Source organism: Triticum urartu, chromosome 3A (assembly GCF_056163025.1).
Source record: "Triticum urartu cultivar PI428250 chromosome 3A, HENAU_Tu73, whole genome shotgun sequence".
In the NCBI taxonomy this organism is placed as follows: domain Eukaryota; kingdom Viridiplantae; phylum Streptophyta; class Magnoliopsida; order Poales; family Poaceae; genus Triticum; species Triticum urartu.
In genome coordinates this window covers 208,778,127-208,793,998 of record NC_141875.1, presented here as the reverse complement: position 1 = coordinate 208,793,998, position 15,872 = coordinate 208,778,127, and the positions used below count along the sequence as shown (strand labels likewise).

General features: G+C 47.3%; 1 protein-coding gene and 1 long non-coding RNA gene across 3 annotated transcripts; one reads left to right on the top strand and one right to left on the bottom strand.

Annotated features, from left to right (window-relative positions):
• Window positions 1-360: 360 nt before the first annotated feature.
• Window positions 361-1,522, bottom strand: LOC147979225 (uncharacterized). Its single transcript, XM_087515089.1, has 2 exons — window positions 481-1,522; window positions 361-365 (listed from the first exon to the last, which is right to left on the bottom strand). Exons 1-2 carry the CDS (start codon window positions 1,520-1,522, stop codon window positions 361-363), a joined length of 1,047 nt encoding a protein of 348 aa, XP_087371215.1.
• Window positions 1,523-2,452: 930 nt separating this feature from the next.
• Window positions 2,453-4,697, top strand: LOC125543635 (uncharacterized). Of its 2 annotated transcripts, none has more exons than XR_015618588.1 (2): window positions 2,453-3,699; window positions 4,115-4,697. It is a non-coding gene; the product is annotated as an uncharacterized LOC125543635 (long non-coding RNA). The 2 variants fall into 2 exon arrangements; XR_007298636.2 differs by having other exon boundaries at window positions 3,968-4,697.
• Window positions 4,698-15,872: the final 11,175 nt, after the last annotated feature.

Here is a 15,872-nt window from a genome sequence, read left to right as displayed (position 1 = left end):
ACAGAAACAGGTAGGGGGATATAGGGTCTCCCTGACGTAGCCCCCTTGATGGGTTAAAAGTCTCCAAACGTCCACCGTTAAATAAAACCGAGGAAGTTACTGATGAAACACAACGCATCACGGTGTCGGTAAAGCGAGTACTGATCCCCAGCTTCAACATGACGGCTCTCAAGTAACTCCACTCCAATCTGTCATAAGCCTTCATCATATCTAGCTTGAGTGCACAAAACCGGTAACCCTTGACCCTCCTGGTCTTCATATAATGCAAACATTCATAGGCTGTAATGAAATTGTTTGTGATTAAGCGCCCAGGCACGAACGCCGACTGCTCTTCAGAGATCACCTCGGGAAGAATATGCTTCAGCCTATTTGCCAAAACCTTAGAAGCGATCTTGTAGATCACATTACATAGGCTTATCGGCCGAAACTGTCCTAGATTTTTTGGACTCGATATCTTGGGTATTAATACGATGAACGTACTGTTTATCTCCTCCGGTGAATCCTCTCCTGCAAGCACTCTTATGGTCATGCTTGTCACCTCATCACCACACAACTCCCAATGCCTCTGAAAGAAATGCGCGGGAAATCCATCAGGCCCCGGTGCCTTTGTCGGAAACATCTGAAAAAGTGCTTCTTTCACTTCCTCTTTCGTGTATTCCGCATTGAGGCGAGCGTTCAAATTCGCTCCAACCTTCCGAGGAATGTGTGACAGAACCTCCTCCATACCTATCGTTCCTTCTGATGTATAAAGATTTGAGTAGAAAGCGGTGGCCATATTTGCTAGCTCACCAGGGTCCGAACTGACCGATCCATCGCCTCTTTCCAGCTTGGAGATATTGTTCTTGGCTCTCCTCCCACTAGCCTTCCGCTGGAAAAATTGTGTGTTACTATCGCCCTCAGCCAGCCACTGTATGCGAGAGCGTTGCCTCATCATAATTTCCTCACGATAGCATAACTCAATCAGTTCCTCTTGTACCTTTTTCTCCTCCATTCCTGGGCCAACTCGAAGGGGATCCTCCCTGAACTCTGCTAGTCTCCTCCGCAGCCTTCTTAACTCCTGGCGTACTGATCCAAAGGTGTTCTTACCCCAGCGAGCAAAGGATCCAGCAACCCTCTCTAATTTATTTGCCAACTCCGCCACATTGGCTGCGGGCTGTCCTTCCGTCCACACTTCCTGCACAAATCCCTCAAAACGGGAGTCTGACTCCCACATACACTCATAACGAAAGGGTCTTTTGAGTGCAATGCGTATATTATTTGCTTCTAGCTCATTGTATAACAGAATGGGGCAATGGTCCGATTTCGCTGCAGTCAGGTGCTCAACACTCGCAAATGGAAACATTGCGGACCAACCTGGAGTGGCCAGAGCTCGATCAAGACGGACCCTGCAGTAATCTCCTCCTGTCACTCGTTTCTCGAAAGTCCAATCCAAACCCTTGTAACCCAAGTCAGCTAACTCGCACACATCCACCGCCTCTCTGAAACCAGCAATCTGCGCACTGTCACGTTGATTCGGCCCCATCTTCTCTTCCGGTCTAAGGATTTCATTAAAGTCCCCAATACAAACCCAAGGGAGAGTACTTTCTCCTCGCAAAATTTTCATCGTATCCCATGTTTTATATCTGAGACTCCTGTTGGCTTCACCATAGAAAACAGATAGACGCCATTGATCCTTGCTCGGTTCTGTTACAAAAGAGTCAATGTGATACTGGGAAAAGGTTTTTATTTCTAGGTTTATTCCTTGTTTCCAGAAAATACAAAGGCCGCCACTGCGACCCCTACTAGCAACCGCAAATCTCTCCGAGAAACCTAAATTCGCCGCCAAACCTTCCACACGATACTTCGCTAACTGTGTCTCCACCAAGCAAAGCACCGTCGGCGCGCTAGCCTCCACGAGCTCGCGGAGCTCTCGGACCGTCGCGGGATCGCCAATCCCGCGACAGTTCCAGCACAAAGTCCACATCAGGATTGGCGGCCCTCCTCATGGGAGGCCGCCTCAGTTAGTTGCTCCATGTCCTCATCACCTTCCCTTCCATCCTGTCTCCTTCGCTTCACAATTGGCACCTTGCCGGGAGTGCTTGTCGCTGGATCAGTATTTGTTTTCGACGTCGCCCCCTCGATCATAAGGACAGTACCCGAAACTTTCCCAGCCAAGTTCGGAACAGACTGTCCTCTAATATTCATGGATCCATCTGCTGACACTAACCGCTTTCGAGCGTTTGAACTATGTGGCTGCTGCTCAGTATAATCCATCATTGTATGCTCAAAGTTGCTATTAGCTTGTTTCCTCTTTCATTTCATTTCAAGTGTGTGAAGCTTATTTCCTCTTTGAGAAGATTTTGGACCATATGCGCATGTGCATAGGCACTAGGCCCAGCCCATAGGCTGGCATGCCTGCACCGCGCTAGGTTTCGGGCCGTGAGCGAACGGTTCCCAGCCCACCGAAGGTCCCCGTCGTCGATCGATTCCATGAAAGGTTCCTGATTTTTTTTCCTTCTTTGTCTTCTGCTAGCATCGGCTGCTACCCCTGCCATGTTTGGGCATGAACGCAGCCCGTGGGTGCCGGTTCATTCTTTCGAGCGCATCTTTTCTTTCTCTCGCTCTCCTTCGAATCCAACCATGGCCGCCCCTCCTTCCATTACTCACCATCACCCATGGCTTAGCAAAAAAGAGAAATTAGGCGTGGCAGGAAGCGAGGCAGCAGCGTCCATGTCCCTCCCTTGGCCGAAAAGACCCTAAGCCCCCAGCGCATCGCCGCCGGGCCCCTCTGCAGCACCGTCTCCGGCATCTTGCCAAAGGGTGTGTAGACCTTGCCGGATCCGCCCTGCCGCCGCGGATCCAGTATGAGTTCCCTACTCCGAGAACCCCGCGTCTATTAGTTCTCCGTTAGTTGATTTGGCTTGAGAAACTGCTTTTCCTGGGTTGAGATTTGGTCTCCTTGACTGAATCGGAGCTGGTGTGTATCTACTTCTTTGGCAGTTTATTGTGTCGTTTGATGATAGGTCTACTCTATATGCCATCTTAAATCTTGATACAGGTGAGTTGCTTCTGCTTCAAACTAGCTTTTCATCCCTTCTATTTGAAAACACTATTTGTGTGTACTACTTCTGAATCTGAATTTGAGAACACTAAATGGCATATGCTTCTTTTTTGCGAAAAAATGGCATATGCTTCAGAATTCGCACCAGTGACACAAGGCGAGCAATTCTGTACACCTCTTTATTGGAACGAGTGGTCCTCCCCCTTTGTTAGCTAGTAGTACTACGTTTTTTTTTTGGCAAAATGTCCCAAATTGTGGAGTTAGAGTTGGGATGATGCCGTACGAACTCGTTCGGTAATTAGCTAGTGTCTCAAGTGAATTTTTTGCACAAGAATTTGATGTTATGTATATGGTGAATTACTTTTGACATAATTCCTGTGTTTTAGTATCACTACCTTGACCAAAAAGTTATGGGATTTAAACCATTCCACAGTAGAGGAAAACAAGATAATCATTATGTTAGCAAATCCAAGTTTTAAGCCTGTGCATCATTTTCACTTGGACGAACAAAGGTGAATACAAAATAAAGTTTTTTACTCATGAGTAGTGGAAAGCTTGTTCGGATGCTAAATGAAATAACTGTTTTTCCCTTCAGATGGATGATCAAAGGTGAACATTGGTGACTAAATTATTCTTGGTTTGAGATTTTGAGAAATCTGGTGGGTGCTACATTATTTTCCATATTGTGCATCAAATTTGATGGGTGAAATAATTGTATTTGTGTTCTGAAACCAAGTAATCTTATGTACAGACGTTCAAGATTTTAATGTTGAGATCTTTTAGCGAGACTTGCTTTTGTTTACGTATGCGTAAACGTACTGTTAGCTAGGCTTCCACTGGTTAACCTCGAATTTAAATTGTACCTCTCCTCATAAAGGATGCAACTATTATCTGCAATGAATAAAGTCGTGTTTTGTTTTTTTAAAGGCTTCCACTGGTTATGTTCAATTCTTATGACCGCATAAGGCTCAAAGCTACCTGTTCTGCATACCGTCGTTGATGGTGGAGGTTGAGCCCTCCCGCGTGCTAACGATGCTGTTGCCTCTGTCCCGGCTCCTCTTCTTCGGTATGCAGACCTCTCTTCGTGGTGTCGTGGTGAGATGGCGTGAGAAGCTTCAAGACCATGGTGGCGTATGGCGGTGGTCGGTTTTGGTGGCGGGCTTCGAAGCGCCAGAGGTGAAGGTCAGGATCGGGAGAAATGCCTGTCGGCCTGGCCGACACCGACGCGGTGGCGCCTGAGGGTGCTGCCGGACCTTCCTGAAGGGCGTCGGGGCTACCCTTCTTTTTTCCTCGCCGTGTTACCGGGGAAAACCCTTGGCGGCAGCGTCGGCATCGTCGCGTCCCTTCTTGGAGGTGTTGATTGGTACCGGCGCTTCGGAGTCTAGGAGCTTGGTAGGAGATCTCCGGTGGGCGCAATGGTCGCGAGGCTTCTTCGTGTTTTTGTCGATCCGTTGTTGTCGACATTTGTTTTTTTGTATTTTCTCTCTCGTTTCTTTTGGGCATGTCTGTGTTGCTTCCGCCCCAGCACCTATCGTTGGCTGTATCGGTTGGTTGCTTTGTAATATAAAGTGGGGGAAACCCTTTTTCGTAAAACAATTAATAGGGTCTCCAGCTTCTATGGAGGCTAAATTTTAATGTTAGGTGAGCGCAAAACATACATCATTTGCCTCATGTACTGCCTTCTGCTTTAGTGTCTTCTAGAACAGAACACATATTCTGAATTTTTTCTGTACTGCCAAGACGAAAGGGCTCGTTGGATTTTAGTACCCATCTGGTGTTCAGCTTTCGCGCGACCACTTCCAGAGCCTCCAATTCTCCGTTGTTGTTCGGCGCATGACTAATGACGAGAGGGTATCACCTTACGGCTTCAACATTTTACGCCCAAACTCACTGCATTTATCTCTATTCACCAATTGAAATAATTCATACATGTAAGTAATGCTATATTATGGGCATATGCAAAAACTGATAGCAAAAATACAACACATTGTGACTTGTACAAAAAGGCTAGTTGGTATGATTTGCATGCTACTTTTTATTTGCATAAGGCCATAAGGCATTTTTGTATTTTAAGCATCACAAGTCCTTACAAACACACACATACCAAAAAAATAAAATTACATTCAAATCTTTGGGATGCCAAACTCTTCTTCCTCCTGCATTTCGCGTCTCCGTGAGCTAGCTCGATGCTGCCTCTGGGCCTTCACCTCGGCAGAGCAAAGTTCTTTCCACGCAACAATTGAATAGTCAAATATCTCAAACTATGATCCCACTTTCCATGCAATAGTACTCATGGCGTTCTGCAACTAGCAGGTTTCTAGAATGGGCACCGGCGTTGGTTTCAACTTCAGCTCCAAGCTTGACTCATGCCTAATATATGGTCTTCACAGACAGTCTTCTAATTTATGGTCAATCTAGTGGTCCTGTGCTAGCGAGGCCACACATGGGTCTCTCATGTGGTAAATAATCCAAACAATTAAAAAAAATGCAGCCTACTTTAAAGGACCATAGTTTATATGGACATAGAGTAACTCTAGCAGATAACAAATAATGTAAAACGCCTTGTAATGTAAAATAACCGGTGTTTAGTATTTTGCATCCAAAAGATATAATGTAAAACCGGGTGTACCGGAAATTGGCAATGGCTCCTAGGTGCATATGCACCCATTGTCTAAATACACATTTTGAAAAGTTGAAAAATTCCGAACAAAAATTTCGCGTGTATATCCGGACATTCTATGTGCATGCACAAAGTTTTCGGTGAAAAACAAGGTTTTTTGTGGCTTGTGTAAAAAGATAATTTCTGATGCTTCATTACAACTATTCACTTTGTATTTCTTTATCTTTTTTACACAAGCCACGAAAAACATCCTTTTTCATCGAAACTTTGTGCATGCACATAGAATGTCCCGATATATCCGCAGGATTTTTGTTCCGAATTTTCCAACTTTTTAAAATGTGTATTTAGATAATAGGTGCATATGCACTAGAAGCCAAAACACCGTGTACCCATTATTTTATCATTTTTAGTGAACTGGAAAACCAGCCTCCCAACCCACCACATATATAGAGTTACTCCCGTGACCACAACTACTCCCGTGACTCTTGGCCCCAGACTTGGTCAACACGCCCGAAGTATGAGAATAGAATGGTTCAGCTCTGTGGGAGCATATCATTGATGCTTCACATTTCTTCTTTGAGACAGGTTTGCACACTTTGCAACTGTGCATCGTGCTGTTATGCCAGCGCTTGTGGCTGCGTGCCCATGATTTATTGAACACTGGCAGGCTCTCTCTACACACGACCAGTCAACCTCGCCCCTCCTCCCCATCCTCCCGGCCAGCTACCCCTCCTCTTGCTGTACGATGTTTTTTTTTTGAAAGGTCCATTTTACGACCGTTTATCCTTGCTCTCACTAGTACGTACAATGGCCCTAGCTTGCTAGCTGATTGTCTTTTAAAATAGTATTTCATCCCGCTTTATAGATAAAGCAATATCTGAAGAAGTTCACGGCCAACACATGCGACTATGCTACCAGCGCAAAGAGCATGAAGAGAACTAAACACATCCCACGCTACGACATGGCACACCTAAGCTCCACGACAACGCCCCTAAAAGGGAGAAAGGCGCAGAGCATCGCCGTTGCCGAGTCTATACGGACAAAGATCTTCATTTGGAGCCCTGACATGGAGAGAAGAACCACAACGACGTCTTCAAGAAGAGCGCGACACCCACGGGTCGCCGTCGTCGGCGCCAAGGCACGGAACTTTCGCTCGGCAACTCACCGGTGCCACCATGAGAAACGCGACGGTGTCAGATCCCCAGATCCGGATTAGGACGCCGCCCTTCGACAGAGAGGGCATGTCTGGGCTACCCATTGCAACACCTCCCATTGCCCACACAACGCAGGATGGGAGCCACTACCACCGCAATGATGCCCGCCGAAGAGCAACCATATGTGAACCGCCATCCGGGGCCACCGCCCCAGCATCCCTGTCACGAGATAGCATGCGCCGCACACATGACAACGCACTCTACCACGGTAGGAAGAGAGACGACACACCATCTACTCCTAGCTCGACATCGGTTCAGGAGTCTGGGTCGGCACCTCCACCGTAGGAGGCACCAACACCTGCATCCCTAGCCAATCCTAGTGGACTGGGAGGGACACGACTCCAAGACTGCCGACGGCCGATGGCGAGCCAGCCCTTGCCCTTAGGCAAGCAAGCTCACACGACGCCATGCCCGTGGTCACTTGCGTCGATCCACGACGCAGTGCTAACACGACCATCACCATTGAGCACCATACTCACCAGGTGACCCGCGAGCACATCCCGGGCCAAGCTCAACCTCTCCTACCCGAAGCACATGCTCCGATCTGCCCCGGGCTCTGATCCCGCCCACCCGAGCATGAACCCTAGATCCGAACCTTCCTTGTTAAGCCTGCGGCCGGCACCTCCGGCACCCGCCCAGCCCCGCGCATCGTCGATCCAAACCAAGGAGAAGGAGGCAGCCTCCATCACCCCGCACCCCGCCATCAGATAGCCAACAGCTATGCCACGAGCACGCCGATGAACGTTGCAAACCACCACGAGCTCCCTCCCCACGCCGACCAGCCCGAAGCACGAAAGAGCCCCAGCTGGAGCCAACATCTGCCACCGAAGGGGAGCCCATCCCGGGGCCGCCAGCACGAACGAATGGGAGCCCCGCGCCCCCAAGGAGCCGACGGCCAGATCTGGGAGAGATAGATTAGAATGTAATGTTGGCACCAACATTTGCAGAGTTGGCATAAGAGGACACAACAATTATGAACAAACATTGTAAATGAAACATGAAACTTATACCCCACACGGTGGACTAGTATCCTTGTATCGTCATAATGACACGGGAACTTTTTTTTCCATTGCGCAAACCTTGCACATCATATGTATGAACTCTCTTTATTGGAATGGGTACCTTTTATAACTCTTAACATTATACCCCCTCTACGCACCACCCTGATCGAGCATCTCCCTTTGATGGTCCACCGGCCCTCCGACCATCCTTCTCTCTCTCTCTCTCTCTCTCTCTCTCTCTTCTTGTGTGTGTTTGTGTGTCTGTGTGTGCTCTCTCTCTCTCTCTCTCTCTGTGTGTGTGTGTGTGTGTGTTGCTCTAGGGATAGAAGGATTAGAATGTAATGTTGGAACCAACACTTACATGTGGCTACACCCACTTGTATATATTTGTACAGTTGCCATAAGAGGACACAACAATTACGAACAAACATTCTGAATGAAACATGAGACTTATACCCTTCATGGTGGTCTAGTATCCTTGTATCGTCATAATGACACGAGAACTTTCTTTTTTCATTACCCAAACCCTGCACATCGTATGTGTGCACTCTCTTTATTGGACCGGGCATCTTTTATACCTCTAACATTATACCCCCTCAGCGTACCACCCTGGTCGAGCAGCTCCCTTCGACAGTCCACTGCCGTCTCCAACCATCCTTGTACTCCCGACTCCCGACCTCTATATCTCTCTTTCTCTCTCTCTCCCTCTCTCTCTCCTTTTGTGTGTGTGTGTGTGCCTCTCTCTCTATATGTGTGTGTTTGTGTCTCTCTCATGTGTGTGTGTTGGTCCAGATAGAAGGATTAGAATGTACTGTTGGAACCAACACTTACATTTGGTTACACTCACTCATATATATTTGTCGAGTTGGCATATGAGGACACAAAAATTATGAACAAACATTCTGAATGAAACATGAAACTTATGCCTGTCATGATGGTCTAGTATCCTTGTATCGTCATAATGACACAAGAACTTTCATTTTCCATATCCCAAACCTTGCACATTGTATGTGTGCACTCTCTTTATTGGACTGGACACCTTTTATACCTCTAACATTATACGCCTTTGGCGCACCACCCTAGTTGAGCAGCTCCTTTGACGGTCCACCGGCCCTCCGACCATCCTTATACTCCTGACCTCTTTCTCTCCCCCCCCCTCTCTCTCTCTCTCTTCTTGTGTGTGTGTGTTGGTCGAGGGATATACGTATTAGAATGTAATGTTGGCACTAACACTTGGCATGTGGTTAAACCCACTCGAAATATATATATTTGTATAGTTGGCATAAGAGGACACAACAATTATGAATGGAACATGAAACTTATACCGCCCCCATGGTGGTCTAGTATCCTTGTATCGTCATAATGACTCGGGAACTTTCATTTTTCATTACCCAAACCTTGCACATTGTATGTGTGCACTCTCTTTATTGGACCGGGCACCTTTTATACCTCTAACATTATACACCCTCGGTGTATCACCCTGGTCTCTCTCTCTCTCTCTCTCTCTCTCTCTCTCTCTTGTGTTTCAATTGTAATTTAAAATGTGCAAGTCGCAATCCTCATGGTCTTCTTGAATTGTGGCATCGTCATAATGACATGGGAACCTTCAGTTCCCATTGCGCAAACCTTACATAATTGTATGTGTGCACTTTTTCGAATGACCGGGCACCTTTTTATACCATGAGGGTTGTACCAATCGGAGCATCACCCTATTTCCGTCGTCTCTCTCTCTCTCTCTTGTGTGTGTGCGTCTCTCTCTCTGTGTGTGTGTTGCTCCAGGGATAGAAGGATTATAATGTAATATTGGAACCAACACTTACATGTGGCTACACCCACTCGTATATACATATAGAGTTGCCATAAGAGGACACAACAATTATGAACAAACATTCTGAATGAAACATGAAACTTATGCCCTTCATGGTGGTCTAGTATCCTTTTATCATCATAATGACATGAGAACTTTCTTTTTTCATTACCCAAACCTTGCACATCGTATGTGTGCACTCTTTTTATTGGACCGGCCACCTTTTATACCTCTAACATTATACCCCCTCACCGTACCACCCTGGTCGAGCAGCTCCCTTCGACGGTCCATCGCCGTCTTTGACCATGCAAGTCACACCCCTCATAGTGTTCTTGTATCACTGTATCGTCATAATGACACGAAAAACTTCATTTTCCATTGCGGAAACCTTACACAATCGTATGTGTGCACTCATTTAATTGGACCAGGCACTTTTTAATACCATGAACATTATACCCATCGGAGCACCCTCTTGTTTTTGTCGGTGTTGCGACGTGACGACAGTACTGGGACGTGGTCGACCCGCTGCCTTGGGCTGAATTGCACCTGACGGATGGGTGGCACCTCAATGTAACACCCCGGATGTAACTTTCCCAATTTGTACTCCAACTCTTGCCATTTCCGGCGTTAAGTTATATTTATTTCTTCGGGTTCGGGTCTTTGTCTCTGTGTGTTGTTGTCGTTGTCATGCATCTCTTATCATGTCATCATGTGCATTGCATTTGCATACGTGTTCATCTCATGCATTCGAGCATTTTCCCCGTTGTCCGTTTTGCATTCCGGCGCTTTGTTCTCCTCCGGTGGTCATTTCTAGCTTTCTTTCATGTGTGGGGATTAAACATTTCCGGATTGGACCGAGACTTGCCAAGCGGCCTTGGTTTACTACCGGTAGATCGCCTGCCAAGTTTCGTATCATTTGGACTTCGTTTGATACTCCAACGGTTAACCGAGGGACCGAAAAGGCCTCGTGCGTATTGCAGCCCAACACCCCTCCAATTTGGCCCAAAACCCACCTAAGTCCTCTCCATCATCTAGAGCGTTCGATCACGATCGCGTGGCCGAAAACCGCACCTCATTTGGACTCTCCTAGCTCCCTCTATGCCTATTTAAAGACCCCTTCCCCGAAATCCGGATCTCCCTCTCTGAAACCCTAAAAAACTGCACCTCCCGCCGACGGACACGTCCGATTCGGGCCGGACGTGTCCGCCACCGCCCGCCGCCGCCACGTGTCAGCCGCCAACTCGCCTCCGCCACCGCCCACCGCTCCGGCCCGGGAGCCCGTAGCCGGCCCCCGAGGCCCACTCCCTCCGCCGCCGCGCGCCCGCGCCCTTCTCCTCGCTCCGCCGCCACCGCGTTGCCTTGCCGGCCGCCGCGCCTCCCCGCCGCCCTCGCCGGCCGGATCTCGCCCCGGCCGCCGCGAGCATCGCCGCCCCGCGCCTCCTCACCATCTCCGGTGGCCGGAGACCACCACCCGCCGCCGGATCCGGACCAGATCCACCTCTCCCTCGCCTCCCCGCCGCCTCTTCGCTCGCCGGAGCCGCCAGGAGCTCGCCAGACTTGCCTCGGATTGCGTGCCGCTGAAACCCTAGATCTGGGAGGTTGAATTTTTGTCTAAGTCCCTGAAATTTTTAGTTCAAGTGCTCATGTTCGTGGCCCCGTAACTTTGCATCCGTAGCTCCGATTCATGCATATAGCATATCAAAATGTTCATCTCAGAGAGTACATCATTTTCATTTGAGTTCATCTTGATGCCCGAAATGCTGTTAGAAGGAGGCTACTTGGGATAATTGTCAGATCTGCTGCTCCATTTAGCCTTTTGTCATTTTTGCCATGATTAATGTGTGCATGATATGCCATGGTGCTCTACATATGTTTTGTTTAGAGTTTTGTCATCTTTCCAGAGGTGCAACCCATGTATTTTTGTGATGTGTGTGGTGACTAGTGCAAGCTTGCAAAGTGGTGCACCTGCTAATTCTGTTTTCAGGGACTTAGCATTTCCACTAAGTCCTTGATCTGTTTATCTCATGATGCCATATGTTCATGTTGATTCCTAGTGATCTGTGCCTCTTTTGAGGATGATCAGTAAAGATGTTTTGTTAATCTTGTAGTGCTCTATCCATACATGTCTTTGTTTGCATTTATGGAGCACCCTAGCTTGAGTCAATCGAGCTCTACTTTTGCTACTTTGTGAATCTGGGCAGATTGTCAACTTGTTTGCGATTTTGCCGATGATGTTGTAGTTGATCCGTGCATGCTATGCTATTGTTCTTGCCATGTCTAGCTTGCATTTTGTGCCTTCTTAATAGATGTATGCTTGTCTTGTCATGACTTGCACCGTAGTGAGTGCATCGAGCTCGTAAACATGCCTACTTGAGTTATATTTCAGCATGTGTCAGTTTTCACTAAGTCTGAAAACTGATTATGTTTTTGCTATGTTCACATGCTTGCAATTGTATTTTCTGATCCCTTTTGGCTTAAGGTCACCAAGGGACTTTTGTTAAGCTCTTTGAGTAGCTCCATGCCATGCTTTACCTTGCCATGTTCAGATCCTGTAGCATGTAGTTTTGTTGCTCCGAAGAGGGCTACCTGATCTGAAATTCCAGACAAGTGTTAATTTCACTAAGTCTGAGATCTGTTTGTCATATCCATTTTTGCCATGCTTGTTTGAACCTGTTAATGGATGAATTGGCCGTAGCTCAGTGCTAGACTTTTGTTAAACATATTGAATGCATCCCTGCTATGTATTTTGTTGTCATGTTTGGGTGCTGTAGCATGTTCATCTCATTGCATTCAGTTGGCTACTTGCTGTAAATCGCAGACCGGTGTCATTTTTGAATCGCTTGCCATTTCCAAACCGTAACTCCGATTCCGGCGTTCTTTATATCGTTTTCAACCGATTTCATCTCATCTTTACAGTGGCACACTTGGATTTCCAAGTTAAGGCCAGGTTCATGCATTTCCTGTCATATCTTGCATTTTGCATCCCGCATCGCATCCCGCATAACATATCATCACCGCATCATCTTGCTGTTTCCTTGCACGTGGTTGATTGTATCCTTGTTGCTTGATTGTCTTGTTTGGGTAGAGCCGGAAGACGAGTTCGCTAAAGAGGAGCCCGTTGAGTTTGCTTTCGAGGATCCAGTCAACTCTGACAACTATGCAGGCAAGATGATCATACCCTCGAAATCACTACTATCTTTGCTATGCTAGTTTGCTCGCTCTTTTGCTATGCCATTGCTACGATGCCTACCACTTGCTTGCAAGCCTCCCAAATTGCCATGTCAAACCTCTAACCCACCATGTCCTAGCAAACCGTTGATTGGCTATGTTACCGCTTTGCTCAGCCCCTCTTATAGCGTTGCTAGTTGCAAGTGAAGATTGGAGGCCATTCCTTGTTGGAACATTTATTTACTTGTTGGGATATCATTATATTATCTTGTTATCTTAAAGCATCTATATACTTGGTGAAGGGTGGAAGGCTCGGCCTCTCGCCTAGTGTTTTGTTCCACTCTTGCCGCCCTAGTTTCCGTCATATCGGTGTTATGTTCCCGGATTTTGCGTTCCTTACGCGGTTGGGTTATAATGGGAACCCCTTGATAGGTCGCCTTGATTAAAGCTTTTCCAGCAATGCCCAACCTTGGTTTTACCATTCGCCACCTAGCCTCTTTTTCCCTTGGGTTTCTGGAGCCCGAGGGTCATCTTATTTTAGCCCCCCTGGGCCAGTACTCCTCTGAGTGTTGGTCCTAACTAGAGTCCTGTGCAGCGCCCCCTCGGGGAAACTCGAGGTTTGGTTTTAGTTGTATGGAGAGCTCATCTAAGTGTGCCCTGAGAAAGAGATATGTGCAGCTCCTATCGGGATTTGTCGGCACATTCGGGCGGTGTTGCTGGTCTTGTTTTAACCTATCAAAGTGTCTTGAGTAACCGAGATACCGAGTGTGATCGGAACGTCTTGGGAGGAGGTCTATTCCTTCATTGACCGTGAGAGTTTGTCATGGGCTAAGTTGGGACTCCCCTGCAGGGTTTTGAACTTCCGAAAGCCGTTCCCGCGGTTATGGGCAGATGGGAATTTGTTAATGTCCGGTTGTAGATAACTTGAACCTTAACTTAATTAAAATGAATCAACTGAGTGTGTTGCCGTGATGGCCTCTTCTCGGCGGAGTCCGGGAAGTGGACACGGTATTGGAGTAATGTTTGCGCAGGTTGCTCTCTAGTTTCTCGCTCGCGCTTTGCCTCCTCTTCTCGCTCTCTTTTTGCGAATAAGTTAGCCACCACATTTGCTAGCCGCTTGCTGCAGCTCCACATATTTACCTTACCTTACCTATAAGCTTAAATAGTCTTGATCGCGAGGGTGCGAGATTGCTGAGTCCCTGTGGCTCACAGATTACTATTACACCAGATGCAGGGCCTGATGATTCCGCTACAGGAGACGCGTATGAGCTCAAGTGGGAGTTCGACGAAGACTCTCAACGTTACTATGTTTCCGTTCCTGATGATCAGTAGTGGTGCCCAGTTGGGGGTGATTGGGACCGTGTCGCATGTTGGGTTATCTTTTATTTTGGCGCCATAGTCGGGCCATGAGTGTTTGGATGATGTAATGTTATTTATGTACTTGATTGACGTGGCGAGTGTAAGCCAACTATGTTATCTCCCCTTTATGATTTATATTACATGGGGTGTTGTGAAGATTGCCTAACTTGCGACATATGCCTTAAATGCGATTATGCCTCTAAGTCGTGCCTCGACACGTGGGAGATATAGTCGCATCGAGGGTGTTACACTCAACCCCGAGCGGGTGCCAGTGCCTACTATCTGGCAGGTGCAAGTCACCCCAAGGCAGCGGGGACCACGTCCCAATACCGTCGGCACGTCGCAACGTCCAGTGCCAGCCATCCCAGCCGGCTTACACGTTCGTCTTCTCGAGATCAACCACTGACAAGCCTTTCTCCCTCCATACATACTCTGGACCCTGAGGCACACCATTGCGTCACCAATATGGGAAAATTGGTTCCGGGATGAGCACGTCATGCGGCGGAGTCATTCTTTGCTTCCCATGTCGCACGTTCTCCTAGCCCACCACGTGTCGCGCGTGCTCACATGCCACCTCATGCGCGTGTGCACCCTCGACATCGCCGTCCCCACCAACATCTCCACCTGTAGCCATGGATGAGGAGGAAGAGGTCTTGGAGAAGGTGCTCAAGGACTCTAGGCTCGACGAATTGAAGGAGTTGAAAGGCCTGGCGGTGCGGCTTGCTTTGTCGGTCGCTGGTGATGTCGCCATTCCCGAGCTAGAGGATGGGGTGGTGCTGGAGGATGACGAGGAGGTCTAGGAGGAGCCAGTCTGGAATCCAGCGCTCGTGGGACAGTCTTGGTCGTGGACGTCGACGGTGACCTGCACGTCGGACTTTGTTTTGGCCCCGCTCGTGTGGGTCGGTGCGGATCCGCTCATAGCTTAGCCAGGAAGACGAACACAAAACCAGTGTAGTACACATTTTTACCGGCATCAATTTACTAGGAACATCATCAACAAGCCATGGTCAACGTATTGAGCACCATTACAATATGACTATCACAAAAAACTTTGTAATGGGATTTATGATTATTATTTTTACTGAATAGGATTTATGATTTTGGTGTTGAAAGCAATGTTTATTTTTGACAAACATGGTACGGAAGATGTTGGTTGCCCCATGAAACAAATCTTTGTATGAAGTTCGGCGAACTAGCGTGTTAACGGCGTCATTATAAGGTACCCCTCCATCCCAAAATATAAGGCACACTCAACTTTACTCGATCTTTGATGCATAACTTTGACCACTAATATATATCGAAGTATATGGATTGAACATTTATAAAAAGCATTTTTTGCGGGATGCATAGTCGTATTTGTATTGCAATTTTTATTTTCATATATCCATATAATAATTTAATAGACATATGATACATGAAAATCGTAATCAAAGTTATGCAACGACAAAGAGCAGAAAAGTCAACCGGTGCCTTATCTTTTGGAAAGGAGGGCATAGAAAAAAGGTAGAAAACCTTAAAACGTTGTTCGTCCAAACATGATTTTTTTTTTTCAATAGTACAACGGTCAACAACGTCCACACGTCAAAATCCGAGACCAAGAGAACGCATTGAAAGAAAAATCTCCACGCCCATGACCATGGTAAAAACTTTGGCAGGCCATTCA

What these genes read in the sequence shown, in the direction of transcription:
- LOC147979225 (XM_087515089.1), bottom strand. Translation starts at nt 1,522, where the DNA reads ATGGGGCCGAATCAACGTGACAGTGCGCAGATTGCTGGTTTCAGAGAG.